This window comes from Pipistrellus hanaki (assembly GCF_964339955.1).
Source record: "Pipistrellus hanaki genome assembly, chromosome: 3".
Lineage (NCBI taxonomy): Eukaryota > Metazoa > Chordata > Mammalia > Chiroptera > Vespertilionidae > Pipistrellus > Pipistrellus hanaki.
Window position 1 is genome coordinate 33663187 of NC_140505.1, and position 26867 is coordinate 33690053.

The 26867-nt window shown below is 40.9% G+C and overlaps 2 protein-coding genes across 2 annotated transcripts; both read left to right on the plus strand.

The window, feature by feature from the left end:
- Positions 1 to 34: 34 nt before the first annotated feature.
- POGLUT2 (protein O-glucosyltransferase 2) lies at positions 35 to 14271 on the plus strand. Its single transcript, XM_084880270.1, has 10 exons — positions 35 to 566; positions 2448 to 2653; positions 4512 to 4717; positions 5731 to 5808; positions 6784 to 6956; positions 7085 to 7322; positions 9341 to 9550; positions 11340 to 11429; positions 12926 to 13033; positions 14034 to 14271. Exons 1-10 carry the CDS (start codon positions 382 to 384, stop codon positions 14049 to 14051), a joined length of 1512 nt encoding a protein of 503 aa, XP_084736396.1. The 5' UTR covers positions 35 to 381; the 3' UTR covers positions 14052 to 14271.
- A 2971-nt stretch (positions 14272 to 17242) lies between these two features.
- TEX30 (testis expressed 30) lies at positions 17243 to 26109 on the plus strand. The gene is made up of 6 exons (XM_084876977.1): positions 17243 to 17388; positions 21092 to 21165; positions 21644 to 21874; positions 22787 to 22835; positions 24762 to 24967; positions 25641 to 26109. The coding sequence occupies exons 2-6, from the start codon at positions 21151 to 21153 to the stop codon at positions 25812 to 25814; spliced, it is 675 nt and encodes a 224-aa protein (XP_084733103.1). The 5' UTR covers positions 17243 to 17388; positions 21092 to 21150; the 3' UTR covers positions 25815 to 26109.
- The last annotated feature ends 758 nt before the right edge of the window (positions 26110 to 26867 follow it).

Below are 26867 nucleotides of genomic sequence, written 5' to 3' on the forward strand. Positions count from 1 at the left end.
GCCCGGCGCGCGCGGCCAATCCCCTCGCCGGGCGCCTGGGGCTGGACCCCGAGACGGAGTCTCCCCCTCCCCAATGATGCTCCTCCAGTGGCAGGAGCAACGCGAGTGTATCATTGTCCCGAGGAAGAGGAGCGGCGTGGTTCTTGCCGGTCTCTGCAGAACCACTGCCCTGGAGCTGCACCCGCCCGCGCCCCGAGCGGCTGCGATCTTCCCGGGGAACGTGGAGACCCGCGCGCCCGCCCTGCCCAGCCGGCGACACCCCCTCTTGGAGCCCCGTTTGCTGCCGCGATCGGCCAACGTGCCCTCACCCAAACCACAGCTCGTTCTGTCCGCCTTGTATACTTCCGTTATTCGTGGGTCATTGGATAGTCCGTCTCGTAAATGTGTAGCATTCTGCTGCTGCTTTCCTGCTTCTTTCTGGGGACAGTGCCGGCGTCTGCGGAGACCGGCGGGGAGAGGCGCCTGAGCCCGGAGAAGAGCCAAGTATGGGGACCGGGGCTAAAAGCGGCGGTGGTTCTTCCCGCGCGCTATTTCTATATCCAGGCGGTGGATACATCCGGAAATAAGTAAGTGGAGAAACAGCTGCCTGTTTGTTTGTTTGTTTATTTATTTATTTATTTATTTATTTATTGCCTAACTGTTTTTGGAATGCAGTGAAAGCTTACTGTCACTTCTTTCCAGGTTTATCCTAAAGCCCACGAACTCCTTTCTCCATGGCAGTTTACATTTCAGGATATTTGGGTGCCATCCACAGTTGGTTGTAACTGTCTTTCTCCGTTCCAAGCAGTCTTTCTCAGAGCTTTCGAGATAATCCCGAATTAGCTCTTCTCCTAGCTGTTTGCACAGAGATCCCCACATAACTGGAGAGACAACTACTTTTGCATCACCTGTAATAAGGAATTTAGATCCAGCTGTTAGAAACTTGGTTTCATTTCCCCCGGTGCTGCCCTGCGTTCCCAGGTGCACATCTGCAGGTGAACATGCTTTGAAACTCAAAAGGAATAATCAAGCACTATTTGAAACTTTAGAGGTTAGAGGGAAAGTATATGTGTTTGCAACAAAGGTTTATTTCACTCCATTGAACTCAACAATTGAAATTATACTCAAAACTTACGTCTAGGATTTACATACTTAGAAATTATTGTCTTTTTTTAATTGTTCACCATGTATATTTTATAGGAAAGAAAAAAAAAAACCTTGGGATTAAGTTTTCCAAAGCAAATAAAAGATATTAAATAGTATAAATGGAGAAACTAAATATAATCTTAATAGCAAGAGCACTCTCAAAAACAAACAAAAAAAACAACAAAAACTCTCATACTGTATCATTTGCTGGCTTTTGCCCATGCTGGGCACGATTTATAGTTCTTTTAAAAATATATATTTTATTGATTTTTTACAGAGAGGAAGAGAAAGGGATAGAGAGTTAGAAACATCGATCAGCTGCCTCTTGCACACCCCCCACTGGGGATGTGCCCACAACCAGGGTACATGCCCTTGACCGGAATTGAACCCAGGACCCTTCAGACCATAAGTCAATGCTCTATCCACTGAGCCAAACCAGTCTCAGCAATTTTTGTTGTTGTTAATCCTCACTTAAGGATATTTTTTCCATTGATTTTTTTTTTTTTTTTTGAGAGAGAATAAAAGGCAGGGAGGAAGAGAGGGGGGAGAGAGAGAAAAATATTGATGTAAGGGAGCCTCCTGAATCTGGAACCCAGGTTAAGTGCCCTTGACTGGAATTGAACCCACAACCTTTCCATTCATGGGCTGACTAATCACTGACAAACACTGACCTGGGCTATAATACTAATTTTTTAAAAAATATATATTTTATTGATTTTTTACAGAGAGGAAGGGACAAGGATAGAAAGTTAGAAACATCGATGATGACAGAAACATCGACCAGCTGCCTCCTGCACACTCCCAACTGGGGATGTGCCCGCAACCAAGGTACATGCCCTTGACCGGAATCGAACCTGGGACCCTTCAGTCCGCAGGCCGATGCTCTATCCCCTGAGCCAAACCGGTTTCGGCAATACTAATTTTTAAAAGAATCATTGAGAGAGATTTTTCAAATATTTTTAGAGGCACTATTTGATCATAAATTTCTTATGTGATGGACATAAAATAAATAGTAGGTTGATAAAAATATTTTTACATATGAAATGCATAAATACATTCTATGTTTACATAGATTCTTTTATTAACCTATTCCCTTGCAATTTTCTAATGAAACAGTTTTATGTTATCTCGGCCATTGGCATCCTCTTCTTTTTTAAATCTCTGATCCATCATATTCATTCTGATACCCCAAGTATAACAGAGAAGACAAGTATATGTTGGGGGAGAGCATGAAGGAGAAGAGTTCACAGACTGGACAGCATAATGGTTGTGCATTTGTTCCTTAAAATAATCTTTCTATATTATTCTTCTACCTATCACAGGTTCACATCTTCTCCAGGTGAAAAGATATTCCAGGTTAAAATCTCGGCACCAGATGAGCAATTCACTAGAGTTGGCGTCCAGGTTTTAGACCGCAAGGATGGGTCCTTCATAGTCAGATACAGAATGTATGCAAGCTACAAAAATCTGAAGGTTGAAGTTAAATTCCAAGGTCAACATGTGGCCAAATCCCCATATATTTTAAAAGGTAATTTGGAACATAATTTTAAAACAACAAGTTGAATACAATGATGCCTGTCATTTAATATTTTTTTTAAAAAGTTAGCATGATATTTTTTTTCACTAAAAGAAAAAAATTAGGCATTCTCTCCTTGAAAGCTAAATTGAGAGTCCTGAGGAGATGCAAGATTTGAATGGAAATTATAATTCACTGAAGAGGGAAGATCATACTAATAGAGAAATTGTTCCCTAAAGACACAACATTAACAAGAATAATCAAGCTATATACAATATGGTCATAGATTATACTTACTTAATTGGAGGTATGTGACAAGTAACTGATAAGCATTATTGAAATTTGATCACTTCAGGAAAAGAGAAAGGGCTTGAAGCAAAAGGGATAAGTTAGCAGTTATTTTTTAAATATATTTTTATTGATTTTAGGGAGGGATAGAGAGATAGAAACTTCAATGATGAGAGAGAATCATTGATCAGCTGCCTCTTGCACGCCCCCTACTGGGGATTGAGCCCAAAATCCAGGCATGTGCCCTTGGCCTGAATGGAACCTGGGACTCTTCAGTTCGCAGGCCTACACTCCATCCACTGAGCCAAACCAGGCAGGGGTCTTCAAACTACGGCCCGCGGGCCACATGCGGCCCGCAGAGGAGTCTGATCCGGCCCACCAGGTTTTTTGGGCAGTGAGCGCAGCCGAGGTGTTACAGTAGGAATTAGTAGTTCATATAGTCCTGCCCTCCAGCTCTCTGAGGGACCGTGATCTGGCCCCCACTTTAAAAAGTTTGAGGACCCCTGATAGGGCATCAGTTGTTTTTTGTTCCAGTAGTATTTTTCTGGAGAAATTCTGATTTATTTATTTATTTATTTATTTATTTTGTATAGGATGAGACTGCAGCTGCATTACCGAGCCATACCCTTCCATATCAATGGAGATAGTACCCTAATACAGTGGAAAAGCAGTGTATATTCAGAGACAAATTTTTCTTGTCCCCCACCTCCCACAAAGGCAAATGTTTTAAAAATATTTCCCACATTCCACCAGGACTACATGGTACAATATAAACCTTAAAAAAATATTCCATTGGCCCTACTGCCTGGGTCAGGTGGGAATCTGAAAATTATAGAAAGGAATGACAGTAAAATCTCAATTCAGATTCTGCTATATTTTGTTAATATTATTTCTATAAACATATAATCAATCAATTACAATATGAATGAACTTTTTTTTTCTCCAGAAAGGAGGAATCATTGATCTGCTGCCTCCAGCATGCCCCCTACTGGGCACTGCAACCAGGGCAGGTGCCCTGGATGGGTATCAAACTATGACCTCCTGGTTCATAGATGCTCAACCACTTAACCAAAAATAGAATGAACTATTTTGAAGATTGCTCTTACTTTTGTATAATTCTCAAAATAAACAAACATAATGGTGGTTCTTTGTTTACTTATATTGTTATTGATGATTGATGATGATTTACTCATTGAGGAAAATACCTTAGACACTTTTAAGAAACTGTTTTTATGAAAGATCATTGAAGTAGTAATTTTATATCACTTTTGTCTTTCATTAAAAAAGATATACTCCTTTGATATATTTTTACCAATGTTTGCTTATTTTTAAGTACACAAAACATAAAAAATAATGGATTATAATAGCCACTGAGAGCAAAAATTAGTTACTATTGGCTTTCAATTGAACTCGTCTGAAGCAGGCCTCACTGAAAATATCACGACCTTACTGTGAAGTACAAAAGACAAAATACCCTTCCTAATAACCTCGGCAGCATTTGTGAAGTCATATAATGGATATTTGTCACGTGTTTCACATGCTGAAATTATTACTGTATGATTTGTTGCTTGTGTGTAATTAGGGCCGGTTTACCACGAGAACTGTGACTGTCCTCTGGGAGATAGTGCAGCCTGGCTACAGGAGATGAACTGCCCAGAAACCATCGCTCAGATTCAGAGAGATCTGGTGCATTTCCCTACTGTTGATCCGGAAAAGATTGCAGAAGAAATCCCAAAGAGATTTGGACAAAGGCAGAGCTTGTGTCACTATACCGTGAAGGATAACAAGGTACAGTTTTTTTTTCTTTCCTTATTGATTAAGGTATTACATATGTGTCCTTATCCCCATTGCCTCCCCCACACCACCACCATCCCCACTCATGCCTTACCCCCTGCTTAGGCTTATCTGCATGCATACAAGTGCTTTGGTTGATCTCTCCCCCTTACCCCCACCCTCCCCTACCTTCCCTCTGAGGTTTGATGGCCTGATTAATGCTTCTCTGTCTCTGGATCCATTTTTGTTCATCAGTTTCTGTTGTTCATTATATTCCACAAATGAGTGAGAGCATGTGATATTTATCTTTCTCTGGCTGAATTATTTCTCTTAGCATAATGCTCTCCGGGACCATCCATTATGTTGCAAATGGTAGGCGTTCCTTCTTTTTTACAGCAGCATAGTACTTTATTGTGTAGATGTACCACAGTTTTTTAACTCATCTGCTGAAGGGCACTTAAGCTGTTTCCAAATCTTAGCTATTGTAAATTGTGCTGCTATGAACATAAGGGTGCATAAATCCTTTTTGATTGTTGTTTCTAGTTTCTTGGGATATATTTCTAGAAGTGGGATCACTGGGTCAAATGGGAGTTCCATTTTTAGTTTTTTGAGGAAACTCCATACTGTTCTGCACAGTGGTTGCACCAGTCTGCATTCCCGCCAGCAGTGCACGAGGGTTCCTTTTTCTCCGAATCCTCGCCAGCACTTGTCATTTGTTGATTTGTTGATGATAGCCATTCTGACAGGTGTGAGATGGTACCTTATTGTCCTTTTGATTTGCATCTCCAGGATGATTAATGACTTTGAGCATGTTTTCATATGTCTCTTGGCTTTCCTTATATTCTCACAAGGTACAATTTGTACTTGAGGTTTGCTTGTCTTAGTGATTTTTCATTTTGGCCATTTGGCTACAACGTGGTATGTAGTTTTACTAAAAATCATTCTGAGGATCATTCTGATAAGCTTTATCTTAGTGAAGCCTGCCAATACTTCTAGACTAACGTAACAAATATTCGATTCTCTGCCAGGTTTATATCAAGACTCATGGTGAACATGTAGGTTTTAGAATTTTCATGGATGCCATCCTACTTTCTTTGACTAGAAAAGTAAGTATTTCTTTGATATAAAATGAACACTTTAAGCCTAGGTTTTAAAATATAATTTTTCTAACTAAAAATAATAATCATATCAGGCATGTCCCATTTGGGTCTTATTATAATGCTATTCTGAAGTTTTATGTCTTGTGGGGTGCTTGTGTTAATGTCCTAGGGCTGCAGTCATAAAGTACCACAAACTGGGTGACTTTATTTTAAAATATATATATATTTTATTGACTTTTTACAGAGAGGAAGGGAGAGGGATAGAAAGTTAGAAACATCGATGATGAGAGAGAAACATCCATCAGGTGCCTCCTGCACCCGCCCCCCCACTGGGGATGTGCCCGCAACCAAGGTACATGCCCTTGACCGGAATCGAACCTGGGACCTTTTATTCCGAAGGCCGACGCTCTATCCACTGAGCCAAACCAGTTTCGGCTGGGTGGCTTTAAAGAACAGTAATTCATTCTTTCACGGTTCTGGAGACTAGACATCCAAAATCAAGGTGCCAGCAGGGCTGTGCTTCCTCTGAAACCTACAGAGGAGAACTCTTCTCGGCTCTTCCTGACCTCTGGTGGTGCCCAGCAATACTTGGCATTCTCTGGTTTGCAGCTGCATTGCTCTAGTCTCTGTCCTCACCAGGCATTCTCCCTGTATGTCCTCACCTCTCTTTATAAGGACACACGTTGCTCAATAGAAGGCATTATACAGCCGAAACCGGTTTGGCTCAGTGGTAGAGCGTCGGTCTGTGGACTGAAAGGTCCCGGGTTCGATTCCGGTCAAGGACATGTACATTGGTTGCGGGCACATCCCCAGTGGGGGATGTGCAGGAGGCAGCTGATGGATGATTCTCTCTCATCGATGTTTCTAGCTATCTATCCCTTTCCTTTCCTCTCTGTGAAAAATCAATAAAATATATTTAAAAAAAAAAAAAAGGCATTATACAATGCAAGACATGCTGGTAAGCTCTTTCCTTTTTCCTAGGTGAGGATGCCCGATGTGGAGTTTTTTGTTAATTTGGGAGATTGGCCTTTGGAGAAAAAGAAATCCAGCCCACACATCCTTCCGATCTTTTCCTGGTGTGGCTCCACAGACTCCAAGGATATCGTGATGCCCACCTACGACCTGACTGACTCTGTTCTGGAAACCATGGGCCGGTGAGAGGCGGGTCACAGGTGACCCAGAGCCTTGGTTTGTTTGTTTTTTCCCCTTGGCGAGTTCTTTCCCAACAGCCTCTGCGAGGTGATGGTTGGAGGGAAAATGTGTTGTGCTTTCTGTCTTCCAGGGTAAGTCTGGACATGATGTCTGTTCAAGCGAACACGGGTCCTCCCTGGGAAAGCAAAAACTCCACAGCTGTCTGGAGGGGCCGAGACAGCCGGAAAGAGAGACTTGAGCTGGTCAAACTCAGCAGAAAACACCCAGAGCTCATAGACGCTGCCTTCACCAACTTTTTCTTCTTCAAACCCGACGAAAGCCTCTATGGCCCCATTGTGAAACACATTTCATTTTTTGATTTCTTCAAGGTAAGGCATCATCTGTGACCAGTTCTTTTTTGTTTTGCCAAATACAGTTGACCCCTGAACTACATGGGATTGGACTGCACAGACCCATTCGCAGGCTGGTTTTCCTTCATATACAGTCAGCCCTCTGTTGCCCCAACTTTTGAATCCGTGGGTTCAGTCAACGGCAGATCAAAAACAGTCTATTTATGTCAGGCTGTGAATCCGCAGATGCGGATGGCCGGCTGTGTGCATTGATCTTTGCCGTTTTATATGAGGGACTTGATCGCCTGTGGATTTGGGTATCTGTGGGGGTCCTGGAACCAGTCCTCCATGGATACGAAGGGACAACTTTTGGGGTGGGGGGATCAAAAGTTAGAAAGAAAAGAAGAAAAAGAAGTTATTTGCATGACTGTCACAGTGCTGGAGAGAGCGAGGAGTCCGTGTCCCTAAACCCCATGCTGTTCAAGGGAATACTGTATCTTCATTTCGGAGAGAGAAATTAAGGCCTATAACTCAGTGACTGTACTCAGTACCCAGCCTTGACATTAAATTAAGGTGACCAGACATCCCGCTGTTGGTGGAATGGTCCCGATTTTTAACAACTTGTCCCGTGTCCCGATTCGGGACTTTTTAAAAATGCCGCGGGACTTGGGACAAATTGTTAAAAACCGGGACGTCTGGTCACTTTACATTAAATGTATATTAGGGAGCTTGGGGCCAGGGGAGAGTTATAATTTTTCCCCTCGGTTGACCCCCGAGGTAGTACATTTCAGCTCCAAAATCTTTTTTTATTAATAGGTACATAAGTGGTTTTACGAATACTTCTTTCCAGAGCCACAGCTTGATAACAGACTAAAGAAGTTGTAAACCAGGTGTCTCTTAATAGGGGAAATGACTTGAAACCTATCCAAATGGCCTGCGTGGGAATTCTTTCTGTAGCTAGAAGGTGTATTGCTCATGTTTCCCAAGGAGTGCTCCTTTTTCTAGCAACTCCACTTTTCACGCAGTAGGATACTGCCCTGTTCTCTAGACCGGGGGTCGGCAAACTGCGGCTCGTGAGCCACATGCCTCAATCAGATTGAGGACGTTTTTAGCAAAGGCTAAAACTCCATTAGGTTTAGGAGTACCCTAATTAATAACCATGTACCTACCTATATAGTTTAAGTTTAAAAAAATTGACTCTCAAAAGAAATGTCAATCGTTGTACTGTTGATATTTAGCTCTGTTGACTAATGAATTTGCTGACCACTGCTCTAGACCAGTGAGTAGTTTTTGAAGTCCCATGTGGTGGTGAGAAAGGTGGGTAAGGCAAGTGGTTAGTGAGCTCTGTCTATGCTGTATTTGGCCAAGTTTGTTTTTTGTTGTTGATGTCACATGGCAGCAGGTAGACCTAAAGAATTCCACTAGTTGAGTTGTCAGTATTTCCATATGCATATCACAGAGATTTGTGAAACATGGTAAAGCCAAAGAGAGCTAATACCAGCCATACATTCTCAAGGTATTCTGTCATGCCTTTGCTTTATTCCTATCTGTTGAATTTGCTACAACTAAAGACCACTGATTAGCACAATGCTATGAATATTTTTATTCAGAGATGTACTTGCCTCAGAGGTTGTTAATTTCCTTAAGACTTGTGTGTGGCCACCTAATGTTTAAAAGGTATGATTAACATGGCATAGAATTTGCCGTCAACAGGTGCTCACATGTGATTGATTAAGTAGTAGGGAAATTACAGTCACCATATATCGATCTTTCTTTAGGTTGCAGCCTGAGGACGACAGTTATTTATTATTTTATTGGCTGCCTCAACATTAGACATGTGGTCTGTGAAATTTAGGAGAGCACCCAAATAAGCCTTCAACTCTAGGTCAGCACGTTTTATAACAGCAGTTACTAAGTGGTGAAAGCAGAGGGGAAAATCTGGCCAGTTTATATCTGAGGACAGTGGGGCTCTTTGTGTGGAAAGGGGAGGAGAATAATGAAAGAACACAAAAATGAAATTATTATAGAGGTCCTTACATTTTACTGCCGTTTCTCAGCACAAGTACCAAATAAACGTCGATGGCACTGTCGCAGCGTATCGCCTGCCGTATCTTCTGGTCGGCGACAGTGTTGTGCTGAAGCAGGACTCCATCTACTATGAACACTTCTACAACGAGCTGCAGCCCTGGAAGCATTACATTCCTGTTAAAAGCAACCTGAGCGATCTTTTAGAAAAGCTTAACTGGGCCAAAGATCACGATGAAGAGGTAAGGTCAGTCTCCTTGTACTGTACTGTCATAGCCTCGTTTATTTGTTTTAAAAATATATTTGTATTGGTTTCAGAGATGGAGGGAGAGATAGGAACATCATTGATTGGCTGCCTCCTGCAAGCCCCACAATGGGGATGGAGACCGCAATCCGGGCATGTGCCTTGACTGCAAATGGAATCATGACCTCCTGGTTCATGGATCAATGCTGAACCACTGAGCCATGCTGGCCGGGCTCATGGCTTCATTTTAAATGTCTGCTCAGTAGGCTCAGAATAGGCCTTTACCTATAAATAGGAAGCCCCATGGGTAACCCAATTCCATTTAGGGTAAACATAGGTATTGTGGCTTGGATTAACTGTCCAGTCTGCACATGAAACAAAAAGCTAAGCCTTGACTTTGACTTTGCTTTCACTTTTAGTCAAGTTGATCTGAGCCTCCAACACTCCCTCACTTCTACTAGGAACATGAAAACTAAGAAAGCTGGCCTGATAGAAGGGAAAACTAACTGCTATGGATTAAAATGAGGGATTTGGAAGATGTGAAGAAAAAGAAACCCTAGTACACTGCTAGTGGGAATGTAGACTGGTGCAGCCATTATGGAAAACACTATGGAGTTTCCTCAAAAAGTTAAATATGGAACTGCCATTTGACCTTGTGATCCTTCTAGGAATATATCCTAAGAAACTCGAAACACCTATCATAAAGAATATATGCTCCCCTGTGTTCATAGCAGCACGATTTACAATAGCTAAGACCTGGAAATAGCCCAAGTGCCCATCAGTAGATGAGCGGATAAAAAAGCTGTGGTATATCTACACAATGGAATACTATGCAGTGGTAAAAAAAGAAGAAACTCTTACACTTTGAGACAGCATAGAGGGAGCTGGAGAGTATCATGCTAAGTGAAATAAATCAGTCAGAGAAAGCCAAGCATCACATGATTTCACTCATATAGAATCTAATTAACAAAATAAAATGATGAACAGAGTGGATCCAGAGACATAAAAGCATAGAACAGAATGTAGAATCTCAGAGGGAAGGAAGGGGAGTGTGGGTGGGTGGGTGGGAGGTAATCAACCAAAGACCTTGCATGCATATATGCATAACCCATGGATGCAGTTAGTGGGGTGGGAAGGCCTGGGGCAGGAAGGGGGGTTGGGGGTAGGTTGGAGGAGGTTGATGGGGAGGAAAAGAGGACATATGTAATACTTTCAACAATAAAGATTTTTTTTAAATAAAGCTAAAAAAATTAGAGATTGCATGAAATAAACTTAGAAGTAATTTCTGAAAACTTATGAGACAGTGCATTAAGCTTAATCCTGCATTTACTTTACAAAGTCATTGTTACTTCATTTAATGTATACCCTTTCTCTCCAAGAGAGACTTAATTCTAGAAGGTTTAATGACTTCTCAAACTTTTAAGTCTTAAAAATCTCTTTTTAATTAAAATAAACATACTCTGTTAACTGTTCCCTGTACCAGGAAAGACTAACCCCAAAGATATTTTTCCCACTAAAATGTACTCTGAAGGCCCTAACCAGTTTGGCTCAGTGGATAGAGAGTCGGCTTGCCGACTGAAGGTTCCCAGATTCGACTCCGGTCAAGGGCATGTTACTTATCAATGTTTCTCTCTCATTGATGTTTCTAACTCTCTCTCTCCCTTCCTCTCTATAAAAAATCTATAAAATATATATTTGTAAATGTACTCTGAAGATCAGATTTCCTATGTTTGCATAAGGAAAATATGTTTCATGAAAGGATTTTGTTGTTGTTGTTGGTTCCATAGGCAAAGAAGATAGCAAAAACAGGACAAGAATTTGCAAGAAATAATCTCATGGGTGATGACATATTCTGTTATTACTTTAAACTTTTCCAGGTCAGTATTTTCTAAGAAAAATGACATCTAACTTGTAATTGATCATATTAGTAGTTAAGTGAAATGATATTATGTATATTATTTATATTATATATATATTAACATTTATACAAATAATATTTATAATATAATTTCACTTAACAATGTCTGAAAGTATATTATATAAGGAAATAAATGTACCTCTGTGAGTGAAAATCAAGGACAAACATTAGTAATATTGAAAAAAGAAGAAAACCAAAGAGTAACTATTGGATAATGCTACAACATTAAAGGAAAGGCATTAATGTTAGACCTATGTGGTATTTGGTTAGGAAATTGGCATCTGATTCTGCAAAATTACTATGCATGGATTCTTATTTTCTCTTTGTATAGTATTACTGCTTACTGCCTTATCATTTCTTTGTCTACTGCAACGTATGTTTAGAACTGTTGTGCTGACTCCATATGAGTCATGATTTCTCTTAGAAATCATTTCATGGACCTTAGATTTTAGGGATCATAATTAAAGCATAGCTGACAATTTGAAAGGTTCTTAAAAAAAAAAAAAAAAAGCAATAGTAAGCAAGTAATTTGCTAATAATTATACTAGATATAAATTAATCTCTTTTTTTTTTAATCACAGAATTGTAGATATTGAGCCCCATATCTTAGGCTCTGTTACAAGATAAAGTCAGACTTTTTTCTGGTCTGCACTGGCCTCTTCCCCTTTTTAACTTCTAGAGGGTGGTGAAGGGATGGAGTGGGTGAGGGTGTACACTGAAGGAGCGGGGGATTAAATATCTAAATTCCTAAAGATCTACAGGGTAGTAGTAGTGTGTAAGCTCACATACACTAGTGTGTAAGCACCTAGTCCAGAGCCTGTCACAGAAGGAGCACATAATGAATGAAGATGGTGACTGATTCTGTATAAGCCATGGGAGGTAAGACAAAAAGTCTCTGTCCTCAAATTTTCAGTCTTGGGAAGATTATGTGCACAGGTTTTTTTTTCACTGCAAGGCAAAGGCAGTACAAAGTAAGTTAAAAATCCAGTCATATAGCCGAAATCGGTTTGGCTCAGTGGATAGAGCATCAGCCTGCAGACTGAAAGGTCCCGGGCTCGATTCTGGTCAAGAGCATGTACCTTGGTTGCAGGCACATCCCCAGTAGGGGGTGTGCAAGAGGCAGCTGATGGATGATTCTCATCGATGTTTCTAACTCTCTATCCCTCTGTCTTCCTCTCTGTGAAAAATCAATAAAATATATATTTTTAAAAATCTATATAAATAAAAGATGAATAAGGAGAGATCCCCATAAATAGGCAGCCAGTGTCCAGAGGACAGCTGCCTCAAAAACTCTGTTGTGGAATGTTAAGGGGAGTACGGTGGACCTTGAGTGTTGTCACTTGACATGTGTGTTAAATGGAACCATATCCTAACAAATTTTAGCATATCTCATTTGGTAAGTAAGGATCCTTTAAGCATCATGTAAGGAATGCTTTTGTGGTTTTGCCTACACAGGAATATGCCAATTTACAAGTGAGTGAGCCCCAGATCCGAGAGGGCATGAAGAGGGTAGAACAGCCCACCGAGGATGACCTCTTTCCGTGCACATGCCATAGGACAAAGGTAACCAGGACGAGCCAGTGTCAGAGTGACAGCTAACTTTATTCAGTCAGGCAATGATCGTTTGAGTTTCTCCTGGAGCCTCCCAGGCAAAAGAAAGGGTGCTGAGATACAGTGAGTGAGAAGACATAGGAGCTCCCGGCAAAGTGGACCGAGGTCTTTTTTTAATGTGAGAATTCACATCGTTTGGCATTTGAATTTAGAGATGAAAAGTATATAACCATGATTATTCATTTTAGCAAATTATTCATGAAAAGCAATAACTGTTGGTACCACCACATACTGATTTTGTTTATAAAAGGCATGTTCAGCCCCTACCTGGTTTGGCTCAGTGGATAGAGTGTCAGCCTGAGGACTGAAAGATCCCAGGTTCAATTCTAGTCAAGGGCATGTACCTTGGTTGCGGGCACATCCCCATAAGGAGGTGTGCAGGAGGTAGCTGGTCAATGTTTCTCTCTCATCGATGTTTCTAATCAGTAAAAAAAAATTTTTTTCCTAAAAAGGGGGATCTCTCCTTTCAATTCTGACAGGGCCATAATTGAAAGATACCCTCTCACAAAGTTAGTGATTTGGTGTCAGAACACTTCTGTGGACTCCAAATGAAACTGGGCAGCTTCCTCTCTCAGCTCCCTTTTTTAAATTTTTAAAAAAAAATTTTCTAAGTATTCTAAGGGATGTCAAATGATTATACTTATTTGTAGAAGTTAGGGGGCCTAGAATGACATCTTTATTATTTCTTCCTCATTGTGTATTCTACCCTGTCACTGACCATTCATAACACAAGACTCTTTACAGTTTGGGTTCAACATCAGTAGTCCTATAAAACTCTACCCGTGGGTGATTCCAAAAACAGTTCTGGACCCTATAAGTCTATAGTAGTAACTTGACTTTTTTTTTTTTCTTCTTTTATCTTTAAGGAAAGACAATTAATAGACTAATATAAGTCTTCCTAACTCATGTGTGACTTCTTGATGGCTCTAAATATTTTGCTTCTTCGTTTCAGACCAAAGATGAACTCTGACATGCAGAATACCTTCCCTTCAAATAATGGTGCTCTGAAGACTCTTCTTAACTGAAAAGAAGAATTTTTTTAAAAAAATGTTAATGCTATGGACAATATAAAATCTGCTATGTGATTGTCTGGGTCATGAAGATATATTTCTTATTATGCAGTATTCCCTTGACTGTCTTTTAAAGCACATTTGTAGAATTTTATAATAAAACCACTTATTTTAAAGGCCTGTGATATGCTAGTTATTAATTGTGTTTGGATCAGTAAAAAGAGGGGGAGTCTGGGTCCTGGACTCAGTGTGGAACATCACAGCAGCCACCAGCAACCCAGAAATGTGGTTTGCAAGACAAAGCAATAAACCTCTGTCTTGTTTACACTATTATTTTGGGTTTAAGTCACTCACAGCCAAACCTAACAAATTCATCTTACAAGGCCTTTCATAGTCTGGTCTCTGCCTGCATCTTTAATCAAATCTCCCATGACTTCCTAATTGTGTACTCTGTAACCCAGCAAAATAAATCCCTTACCCTCTTCCAATAGCTTCTTACCTTGCTCGGTGTATGCCTCCCCCTTGGTCTGCAATGCCATCACCCCCTCTTCTTCCTCTGGCTTAGATAGCCTTCAATGCTCATTTCAGGAATCACCCCTCTGAACCTTCCATCTGCCCCTGCCGTCCTATGTGGTAGTGATCTAGTTGGTTATCTTTTTCCCTTACCAGATTTTAAGCAGCTTGACCACAGGGACCATGCCCTTCTTCTATTTAATAAAGTACCTCCAACTGGAAAGGCTCAGTAAATATTAAATAAATAACGACTGAATGAATGAAAATCACTTTGAAATGTGATTAAGAGAATTAAAAAGGAACTTGAAACCTAACACTGAACCGTCATATAATATTTTACATTTATCTAACAGTTTCCCTTCCACCCACCTTACAGTTAAATAGTCTGTGAGAAATTGTGTTGTATCTTATGTACATAAACATAACATGTGTCTGCAGCTTAAAAAATAATTATAAGAAGCCTGGCTGGTGTTGCTCAGTGGTTGAGAGTCAATTTATAATCCAGAAGTCAATGGTCAGGGCACATGCCTGGGTTGCAGGCTTGATTCTCAGTATGGGGCTTGCAGGAGTCAGCTAACCAATGATTCTTTCTCATCATAGATGTTTTTATCTCTCCTCCCCTCCTTTCTGAAATTAAAAATTTATTTTTTAAAATAAGAATTATAAGAAAACACCCATGTAACTACTAAAAAGATTCTTTTCTTGACAAACTAGTCGGACTCCTGAACCTTCTAGGTGCATAAGTGCACTTCCTTATAAAACCCAGTTTCAGCAAGAACCCTGCTTAGTCCTTTTAGCAAGAATCTTCCATCCTCCAGTGCATTTGGTCTTAAATTTACTGAAAATCATTGAACTCTTAGAGTGGATTTTATGCCATGTAAATAAAGTTGTCTTTAAAAGCATAGCTAGAAAATTAGGAGTCAAGAAATGTTAATTAAGACTTGTAATTCAGATCCTTTTTTACAGCTGCATAGTACCACAGTTGTTTAATCCACTGGTCTACCGATGAGCACTTAGGCTGAATTTAGCTATTGTAAATAAGGCAGGATCTCATACCCTTTAAAGCAGCATGGAGAGACCTGGAGAGTATTATGCTAAGGCAAATAAGCCAGTTAGAGAAAGACAAGTATCACATGATCTCACTTATATGTGGAATCTAATGAACAAAATAAAAGAGATGAACAAAAAAGCTCCAGAAACATTGAAGCATGCAATAGACTATTTCAGAGGGGAGTTGGGGGAGGGGGTGTATGGACTGGAAGAGATTAACCAATGAACTTATATGCATATATGCATAGTCCATGGACACACAATAATGCAGGGAAGGCCTAAGGAGTGGAAGAGACTGGGGTAGAAAGGTTTAATAAGGGGGAGGGGAGCAAGGGAGACATCTGTAATACTCTCAAAAATAAAGATAACTTAAAAAAAAAAAAAAAAGATTTGTAGCTAAAACTGGTTTGGCTCAGTGGATAGAGCATCTGCCTGCAGACTGAAGGGTCCCGAGTTTGGTTCCAGTCAAGGACATGTACCTTGGTTGCGGACACATCTCCACTGTGGGGTGTGCAGGAGGCAGCTGATGGATGTTTCTAACTCTCTACCCCTCATTCTTCCTCTCTGTAAAAAATCAATAAAATTTATAATAAAAAAAAGATTTGTAATTGCGAAAAATGGTTGAGATAAATGACAAGTGGTTTTCTGGATTTTATTTCCTTCCATGCTCTGTGGCAGAAAAGAGGACAGTTACCAACCACACTGGGCTTGGGGGAGATTCATTCATTCAAGAAGCACTGATTTGCTAGGCATTAGTCTACATACAGGAGGTTCAAGATAAAACAAGAACAAAACTCCCTGGCTTTATGGAGAGTTTGCAGTCCAGTAAGAAGACAGATGCTTCATAGTATATTAGGTGACCAGGGTATTTTTTTTAAATGTGATATATATATATATATATATATATATATATATATATATATATATATATATATAATTATATATATATAATTGATTCTTTACAGAGAGGAAGAGAGAGGGACAGAGAGTCACAAACATTGATGAGAATCATTGATCAGCTGCTTTTGACCGGAATCGAACCCGGGACCTTTCAGACCACAGGCCGACACTCTATCCACTGAGCCAAACCGGCCTGGGCAAGGGCACATCTTTTTTAATAATGGGCCAGTTGAGAAGCCTTTGGAAGGTTTCCAGCCAAGGCGTTTCCATTCCAACTGGCTCTAGTTGGCCTCTGTACTGATAACCTAGTGACCAGGCTCGGGGGGCAGCGTGGGAACCAGAGATCACCTGGCTGCTTCCATAATCCGGGCTAAAATGATGACTGGAGCTCGCACCGGTCTGAGCATGAGAAGTGGCTGGATTCTGTATGTATTTGCAAATACAGCCAACTGGACCCACTAACTGTGAGAAAAACCAGAGGTGCCACCGCGTGTTTCCGACCTGCGTAACTTCCCACGGGGCGGCCGGGGTGGCGCAGGGTCCGGCGCGGAACGCGGCGGCGGCGGTGGGCAGCGGCCGGAGGCGAAGCGACAGCCACCCACGTGTCCGCGTGCACACGTGGCCCGGCCCCAGCGGGCGGCGGCGGCGGGAAAAACTCCCGCTCCCGGCGTGCCCCGCGCGCCCTCCCGCGCGCCCGGGGGGCGGGGACTGCGCGCGCATGCGCCGCCAGGCACGCTCCGGCGGTTGCAGCCCGCGGGTCGCCGGGAGCGTGAGAGTTTGCGCTCTGAGGCGGGTGAGGGCGGTTCGGTGCTCCCGGCCACTTCCCCGGCCCCGGTAAGTGCGGCGGCGGCGGCGGCGGCGGCGGCGGCGGCGGCGGGCGCTCGGACGCGGCGGGGGACGGCCTCTCCAGGGAGAGCCAGCGTGCCCGGCGCCTCGCCTGAAGCGCTTCGGACTCGGCGGCTGTCGCCTTTCGGGGGCTGTGCGTCGGCTCCGTGTGAGGCGGTCGGTTTTAAGTTCGGTGCCCGCCGCGGGCACCGGCCGCCCGGGCTTCTCCATCCGCCCGGCGGGTCCGGAGGCCGGAGCGCGGGGACGGTGCGGGCGGGCACAGCCGGGCGGAGCCTCCCAGCGCGGCCCCCGGCGGAGGACTGGAAGCTGCCCGCCCGCCTCCGGGCTCGGAGGGGGCGCCCGGGTCCTCGGAGCGGCCGCCGCCGACCCGCCCGGCGCACGCGCGGCCGCGGAGAGAAGCAGCCGTTTCTCGGCACCTTTGACCCCTGAACTCCCGGGACCCCGCTCCGAGGGCCCCCCTGCTACATCTGGGGGTTCGCTGCGGACCCGGCCGGTTCGCGACCCCCCCCCCCGCCCCGAAGACGACGGACTCCTGACGTGGTCGTTAGCCCGTGACCTCAATTCACAGCTGCCGACCAAATAGCACACATATTTTTTATTTTTGTGTGTGTCTGTTTTATTGATTTTTAGAGGGGAAGAGGAAGAGAGAGAGAGAGAGAAAGAGAGAGAAAGAGAGAAAGAAATATGGATGAGGGAAGCATCAGCCGGGGCTGCCTCCTGCACGTCCCCCGAGGGCATGGCCTGCAGCCCCGGCCTGTGCCCCACCCGGGGATGCAACCACCGAGCTGCACCTGCCGGCCGCGGTGCACATTTTTCCCGCTGGGAGTTCCAGTGGTGGTGGCATTTTTGATCCTTTGGCAGAGGATGCGATCACTGTTTGCCTGTTAGTAGTAATAAAAAAAAAAATCACTCTTGGACGCCGACGATATGGGGTTACTAAATACAGTGCAGAGACGATCAGCTCACCGTCACAGCACCTCCATGAGGTTGGTGGTGTGCAGTTGAAGCTAGTGAAACAGCGACTTCTTCAACCCTGCCCTATGGGAACCCCCAAAGCCAGAGGGAACCCCCGAGCCTGTCTAGACCAGGTTCTGTGAGACTGTGTCCTGGGACAATTCAGGGTTCCCCAAGAACTCCAGGACGTGTGCAACAGTTCTGAAGAACAGACTGTCCATCTGCTGGAAGAGAGTCGAGTTTTCTTGAAAGCAAGCAAAATGCCAAGTTGTTGAGGAATGGTAGAGAATTCTGGGTTAACAGAGTGGGTTGAATACACATATCTGATTTTACTCCTTCCTGAAATCTCAGAGTTACATACAGTAGTAAAGGGATTAAAAAAAAAAAAGACAAATTCACAAGGATGGCGAGAATGGGAAGGGAAACAAAGCAATAAAATATGGGGCACTAGAAAGTAAATGTCTTAGCACAGCTTAGGCCTAAACCAGCAGCAGGGAATACCGTGGAACAACCTTCTTCTATAATAATAAAGCCTGACATGCTCATTAGAACAGACAGCCAGAGGACCTTCCAAATGAAGCCTGGGCTGCGAGGGCTGAGCCCTTGCACGAATTTCGTGCATTGGGCCTCTAGTTCTATACAAACCACAAACGTCTTAAAAATGCACAGAAACTGGCAGCATTGGCAATGAACCTAACTGTGCTGAGGATGGCTGTAGAGGGCTTAGGCAAAGATGACTTGGGTAACATCTATTTGAAAACGAATGAGATCTAGATTCCCTTTCCCATTCACACCGTTCTCCCATTATCTTGAGAATAAAAGTTAATTATGGGGTTACATTTATGAAAACGGATACTGCTTCACCTTTCTTCCACTCAAATCCCAGAACTTTTGCAGTCAGACTAATACCCTTTAGGCTCAAATAAACTTTTTCTACACACACCTACACATAAGAGAAAATAAGTTGAATATAGTGGTTGTTTATGGGACAAGAAAAGAATGTGGTAGCTGGTGGGAAAGAATGGGAGGAGACAACTATATACATAATTGTTCTTTTAAAATTTTGAACATGTGCATGTATCACCCATTCAAAAGTGAATTGCATTCTTTACAAAATTAGTCACAAATGAATATACCCTTTGACACACAAGTTCCTCTCTCATAATTTATATTATAGATATATTTACACACATGAAAATAAAAGTATAATGCTACTCATTGCAATACTATTTTAGCAAAAGATTAGTAGTAGTCTGAAACTTCACTGAAATTATGTTGGAATATTCTACAGCCATAACATACAACGAAAAATGCTTATTATATAAAGAAAATCACCAAATTATAAAGTGTGTGTGGTGGGGGTCAAAGGAAGATATCACCAGTTTATAAAAAGAAAAGGGGATGTGTACATATAAAGTATCTAGAAATATATTTAAGAAATAGATAATATTGGTGCCTTTGGGGAGGAGGTCTTGGTGGCAAGACAACAGTAGAATGAGGGAAACCTCACTGTATATTTTTTGGTATCTTTTGAACATATCTATTCAGTGAATTGAAAAATGTTAATAGGAAAAATAGATGAATAATGAAGTTCCTGATGTTGATAATATCCTGAACAATGAAAGATTTTTTTATAGTAGTAAGGAATCTGGGTAACAATCCTAAAATCTCTGCGGCTTCCAACATTCCATGGTTTTGGTTCTTAAAGTCAATATTTCATGGTTATTCAGTGGTTTAGAACTGGATTAGGCTGCACTCCAGGCTTTAGTTTCGGGTTCAGATCTTCATGTGTTTTCATTCTGTGGCCCAGGCTTAAAAAACAAACACCTGGAACATGCTTTTCTTATGGCTGAGGCTGAGATTTAAGAGAGTTTGTGGAAATTTGCCCTTCTGCTCAAAAATGGCACATTGAAACCTTACATATATTCTGTTAAAGCAAGTTCCATAGCCAATGCAACGTCAGTAAGATTAATAATACACTCTTCCTATTGGGAAGTTGTGCAGTCACATAACAGATAGTGTGGGTATATACTTTTGCATGAGAGGGAGAGTTGAGAACAACAATGATGGAGGAAATAGGTTAATAGAAATATGCTGTGAGATTAAGTTAAAGAGAGTTGAGAATAAATGTTTAGAATATTTTTTTTTTGTGTGTGTGTGTGTGTATTAAAAGCATAATATGCTAATTAGATCAGATAGTGTGTGTGTGTATTAAAAGCATAATATGCTAATTAGACCAGATAGCCAAATGACCTTCTGGACAAAGCTGTGGCTGGGAGAGCTGAGGCAAACCACTGAGGTCTGTGAGGGCCGAGCCCCTTGCACAAATTTCGTACACTGGGCATATATGTATATATATATATATATATATATATATATATATATATATATATACACACACACACACACACACACACACACATATATATACATACATATATATATATATATATATCAGTATCCTATTTTGATAAGAATTTTCTCTGGGCTTCCATGTTAAGGTAACACATTGGCTTTATATTATATGACATCTATCAGCCCCACACCTGGCCCTATAACCTATTCTGAGTGCCCATAGGAACTTAATTATTGAAAATAATATATATGTAAAGGTACCAGTTCTTTGAGAAGTAGTTCTAAATGTGTGTATTTCAGCTACTGAATGTGTTCATTCACAGTTCTTTGTATTATTTCCATGTTTGCCAACCCACCTTTCACAATAGAATCTTCTTTTCAGGGAGATGTCCTTTGCTCCTCAGATGTAATGCACTTTAAATTTGTTATTCAACAGTGAAAATGAGTCATACAGAGGTAATACATATTTTCTTATGTTCTGCATCTTCAGGATTCTTTGTTGTTGCTGGAAGTCATATGGTTCCAGAGTAATTTTCTTATCTTCAGCTTATATTGTGAGAAACAGTATAGCATTAGTGGTTAAGAGTAAGGACTTTAGAGCAGACTGTCTTAAGTTTGAATCCAACTAGTGTTTATATAATCTTGGGCATACTACTTAACCTACTGTGCCTCAGTTTCCTCATCTGTAAAATTGAGATAATAAAAGTATTTGCCTCATAGTAATATTAGGAAGGTTAAATGTGTTAATAACTATAAAAAATTAGAATAGTACCTGACACACAATAAGTATTTAACGATTAGCTATTACTAATATCATTGCTTCTAAATCAGAGACTGTTACTTGAATCATGGATCTTGAAGAACATTTAGTTATTCAGTTGTCTGAATAGGCAAGGAAATAATTTCTTACCCTTTTTATTCTTTTGAATTCCAGGTTAAATTAAAAATACCTTTTGGGAATAAGTTACTAGATGCTGTTTGTTTGGTACCTAACAAGAGCTTTACATATGGAATAATTCTTACCCACGGAGCTTCAGGAGATATGAATCTTCCTCATTTGATGTCACTGGCATCCCATCTTGCATCTCATGGTTTTTTTTGCCTGAGGTTTACCTGTAAAGGCCTTAATATTGTACATAGAATTAAGGCATATAAATCAGTTTTGGTAAGAAATTTTCTTTGTATTTACTTTACAATAAAGTTCTTAGTAAAATTAAGACAAATTTTGTTAGCAGTCATTTTGTTTAATTTATCTTTAAATGAATTTTCTTAGAAACTCAGCACTGTCTGAAATTTCCATGGAGATGAGTGCTCACACTACTCCATGATACTGCCAATGAAGCTACTTATGATGTAATTTTCTTATTGGAATTATATAACTTTAGAATACAGTTCTGGATATTTTGCCTCTTATAATGTGAATGTACAAATTTAGCATGGTTTTCTGTATATGTTATTTGGAAACTATAACATTTCTGGATAAAGTAAATCTGATTTTTTTTAACTGATTTTGACAGACATGGATTTATTGTTCCACATATTTATATATTCATTGGTTGATTCTCATATGTGTCCTACCAGAGATCAAACCCACGGTCTTGGTATATGGGGATGACGCTCTAACCAAGTATGCTACTTGGCTAGGGCTGAAATTTCTTTTAATCCAAATTACTTTAAACTTTCTACGTTTTTCAGAGCTTTAAATTAGATGTCAGTATTATTACCAAATTTTGTATTAGTTGGAAGCTTTTTCGGCATATCTGTCTATATATATATCTTCTTCTGTAAAGGTATTTTAATGTTTGACTTCTTTAGACGGGTGAATTGGGGTTATTTTTGTTTGTTTTTGCATTACATATTTGCCTGTATTGCTCAACATGATTTGACAGTGAAGGCCTCACTAGAAGAGCAAAGAATCAGTTACCTCTTTCAGGAAGAATCTCTTAAGAATGTATGGTTATCTTTGCAAAGATTTTCATACATTTCAGTATTGCTGATAAATATATGTTGATTTTTCCAATAGAATGTTTTATAGAAGAATTTGTAATTTTTTGTTGACTATTATTATTATTTTTAGAGTTACCTCAAGACCTCAGAATACAAACTTACAGGTGTTTTCCTTGGAGGTAAGTTACACTACTTGTTTTTAAATATAGGACTATGTCATTGAGAATTAAAATAGATTACAGGAAGCTAATTTAAGGATATTTTTGTTTTGTTTTGGAAAGTCACTTCCTTATATGACATCAAAGAACTTTATATATTTACTTGAGGGATGGTGTACGAAATTTGTGCATGGGGTGGGGGGGGAGAATGGAGTCCCCTGCACCCTCTCCTATCTGGGAGCCTCGGGGAATGTCCAACTGCCAGTTTAGGCCTGATCCCACAGATGGACATCCCTCTTACAATCTGGGACCTCTGGCTCCTAATCGCTCACTTGCCTGCCTGCCCTAACCACTCTGCCTGCCTGCCTGATCCCCCTAACTGCCCTCCCCTGCCGACCTGGTCACCCCTAACTGCCCTCCCCTGCTGGCCTGGTTGCCCATATTATCTTTTTTTTTTTTTTTTAAATCTTATCCCCTTCACACACAATTGTATTTGACTTATTGGCTTCTCCCTCTCACACAATTTTTCTCTCTATGTAACACTTTTTCCTACTGACTCATCATTTATAAACTTTCTTTCCTCCTCATTTCCTATTCTTTTCCATCATCCTTCTTCCCATCTTTTTCCTACCCTCTCTCCCTCTCCACATTCCTTCTTTCCTTTAGCCCTTCTCTCCCTCCCCTTTTCCTTCCTTCCCACCTTAATTTTTTCTTTACTTCCTCCCTCAACCTGCTTTGCTCCCTCCCCCATTTCTTCCTTCTTCCCATTCTCCCTTTAAGCTCTATCAGCTCTACTTTAAAACTTTTCTTCCCTCCATCTTTCTCTCATCCACATTCTTTTCTACTTACTTCCACTGTTTTAATATCTAGCTACCTGCCTAAGTATTCACTATCATTTATCTTTTTTCTTTTCTGACTCCTACTTTTAGTACACAGCTATACTTGATTTTCATTATAGCTCCTACATTTCACTCATACATCCTCTTTCCTTCTTTAATTCTGCTCTCTACTGACTCCTTTATAAAGTTCTTCCCTCCCTCCTTCCCTTCTTAAAGCTTCTGTTGGGGGGTTCATTAACCCCCAGCCCAGGGCTCAGCCCCGGCCAGGTATTCGCCACCCCCCTTCCTCGGCCTCCCCACTACTGTCCTGCTCCCATTCCCTGCCCCAATGCCCAGCCCAGCGAGGTGGCTGAGGCTCGCACAGCCCGGGCGCTGCTACCGCGAAACAGGAGCACCTCTGCCCAGAAGGCCTCGGCCCTCCTCCACTTCGTCCGGGACCCGTGGGCGCCTCCCTACCAACGGCCGCCCCACCACCCTCCCATGTCTGGGTGGGTGCCCCTCGCTGGGCACACCTGCCCCTGCCCCCCCCCCCCCCCAGTTGCCACCTCCTTCTGTGTGCAGTTTTCTTCCCTTTTCCATTCCTGCGTCTGTTTCTTGTTCCCTTTCTGTATTTCTGTTTCTCCTCTTGGCCTGTCTGCATACAGGCCTGCCTTCCTCTCCCTCTCCTTTCTTATTCCCTCTATCCTATCCTACTTCCGGCCTTGCAGCTCCCTGAGCAGAGGGCGGGGACACAGCCTCCTGATCCAGTGGTGACATGACCCTGTAACGGACAAATTTGCATATTCCTCTATTAGATTATATGTATTATAGCCCAAAGACTTATCCTTTTATTTATATATCTGGTTCACCTTCTCTCATATGATTCCTTCATGAAGATTTTCACAATCCTTCAGAAAAATAATTCCTTTTTTTTTTTTTAGGATTAGTTTTTACCTCTTCACAGCTTATAAATTTCCATTATGCCTTGTTAATTGTCACCTTTTAGAGTTAATTTGTTGATATAAAAATATAATGGATAAACTAAATTAAGTCTGATTTGCCACATTATCCTCACTACTTAATGTGAATGTTTATACTTAAAATTGAACTTAATTTTAATTGTTTTTAGGTCGTTCAATGGGCTCAAGAGCAGCTGCTTCTGTAATGTGTCATATTGAACCAGCTGATGCTAATGATTTTGTTCGAGGTCTCGTTTGTATTTCTTATCCACTGCACCATCCGAAACAGCAGCATAAACTTAGAGATGAAGATCTCTTTCGTATAAAAGATCCTGTACTATTTGTGTCAGGCTCAGCAGATGAAATGTGTGAAAAGGTGAATTAAAACTTGATATTTGTGTGCATGAGAGAAAGACAGACAGATATTTTGGGAACAATATATTACCTGCAGCAGTCAATCTTTTTACTGGTAAAGAGATGCTGATTTGACTAATTCGAGTTCTGTGCCTTAGTAGTTCTGTTGCTTTGGAGAACCTAAAATAACTATAACGACAAAATTAATCTCCCTATAAGGAGAATTGGTAAATGGATTAACTTTTACTTGGGAAATGATTAATCTGAATCTTATGAATTGGGGATTACTAGACTATACTTGGTTTATCATTTCAACTTTCAAGCAGATTCTCCAATTTTTTATAAAATTGACTCTTGAGAAATAAATAGTAACTTCCAAATATTAGTGTATTTCCTAGAGCATATAATTTTCTTCGGGGAAAATATTTTTAAAAGATTTTCTGGCTCTATAATTTTTATCATCAATATTAAATGCTTGATCTGTTCTGTAGTATTGCTGTTTCTGAGAGATAGGGGACTGCCGGCCACCTCAGTAGACATTTCCTTGCACATTCCATTGACTTAAAAGTTGTTTGTAAAGTAAGTATTTAATGAATATTTAATGAATGGATGCTAGTACATGTGGGGCAGGAGAGAGGATTTTTATTAGACACAAATAGATCATTAGTCTAGTATCCTCTTCTTTTTTCCTTTAGAACTTGTTGGAGAAAGTCGCACAGAAAATGCAAGCTCCTAATAAAATCCACTGGATTGAGAAGGCAAATCATTCCATGGCAGTGAAAGGACGGTCAACGAATGATGTTTTCAAAGAAATAAATACACAAATTTTGTTTTGGATTCAGGAAATCACTGAAAGGGACAAGAAATAATTGTCTTTAGTTAAAAGTCATGTTATTTTGAATACAAATACAGTTAATTTGATAAGGAACAGCATAACTCTCAGCATTATGAGGTATATTTTCAACTAACTTAATGTTCTTTAATGTTCCCCCATTTATAAAACATGTTTTAATTGTGAAATTGATGTATTTTACAAAATGTGTTTTGAAAGCATAGTTCTATAAAGATGATGCACAAATGTTGAAGACGGTCTAAATATAATTTATTTTTATTAATATAGTTAAGTTTGAAAAAATTAAACATTTGAATTTTGTTACTGTGGAACTTTTGTCTTATTTCTGTGCAATTGAGAAAGTAATTTTGCAGAGGAGTGTCATCTTTAAAAAAGGAAAGCAGCCGAAACCGGTTTGGCTCAGTGGTAGAGCGTCGGTCTGCGGACTGAAGGGTCCCAGGTTCGATTCCGGTCAGGGGCATGTACGTTGGTTGTGGGCACATCCCCGGTGGGGGTGTGCAGGAGGCAGCTGGTAGATGTTTCTCTCTCATCGACATTTCTAGCTCTCTATCTCTCTCCCTTCCTCTCTGTAAAAATCAATAAAATATATTTAAAAAAAAAAAAAAAAAAAAAAAGGAAAGCAACACCCATTTTACTATAGTAAATCGAGTGACTAATTCATCAATAATCCCATCTGAATAATTATAGAAGCCTAATTAATTTTCCTATTTCATTGTCTCCTTACTTCAGTAAATCACTTGATACCTCCAACTCAAAAACTGGGGAGATATTCAAAGGTGATTATTAAAGTTAAAGTCCAAAATAGGCCCTATCAACATTTTGGCCTTATTTCCCCCATTCTCTAAACCTATACACCTCTTTTATAAATAAATGAGACATGTGGCCTGTTGGCTGCGAGTTTGTCATGCTTGCTGTACACAGTGCTACAGGTAACATGGACTACACAGATATCTCGCCTTGGAACCCACATAATATCTTCACTGTTAATCACATTTTGTCTTTTCAGTAGGTTATTAACATATCTAATCCATACCACTTAAATTACATACTCCTTCAAGTTAGGGAATAG

Bases quoted from the DNA above. Each gene is read 5' to 3' on its own strand.
- POGLUT2 (XM_084880270.1), top strand. From the start codon at position 382: ATGTGTAGCATTCTGCTGCTGCTTTCCTGCTTCTTTCTGGGGACAGTG. The intron at 4,718-5,730 runs GTACAGTTTTTT...ATTCTCTGCCAG, and splicing joins ATACCGTGAAGGATAACAAG to GTTTATATCAAGACTCATGG. The intron at 9,551-11,339 runs GTAAGGTCAGTC...TTGGTTCCATAG, and splicing joins CCAAAGATCACGATGAAGAG to GCAAAGAAGATAGCAAAAAC.
- TEX30 (XM_084876977.1), top strand. The intron at 21,875-22,786 runs GTAAGAAATTTT...TATTATTTTTAG, and splicing joins AGGCATATAAATCAGTTTTG to AGTTACCTCAAGACCTCAGA. The intron at 24,968-25,640 runs GTGAATTAAAAC...TTTTTCCTTTAG, and splicing joins CAGATGAAATGTGTGAAAAG to AACTTGTTGGAGAAAGTCGC.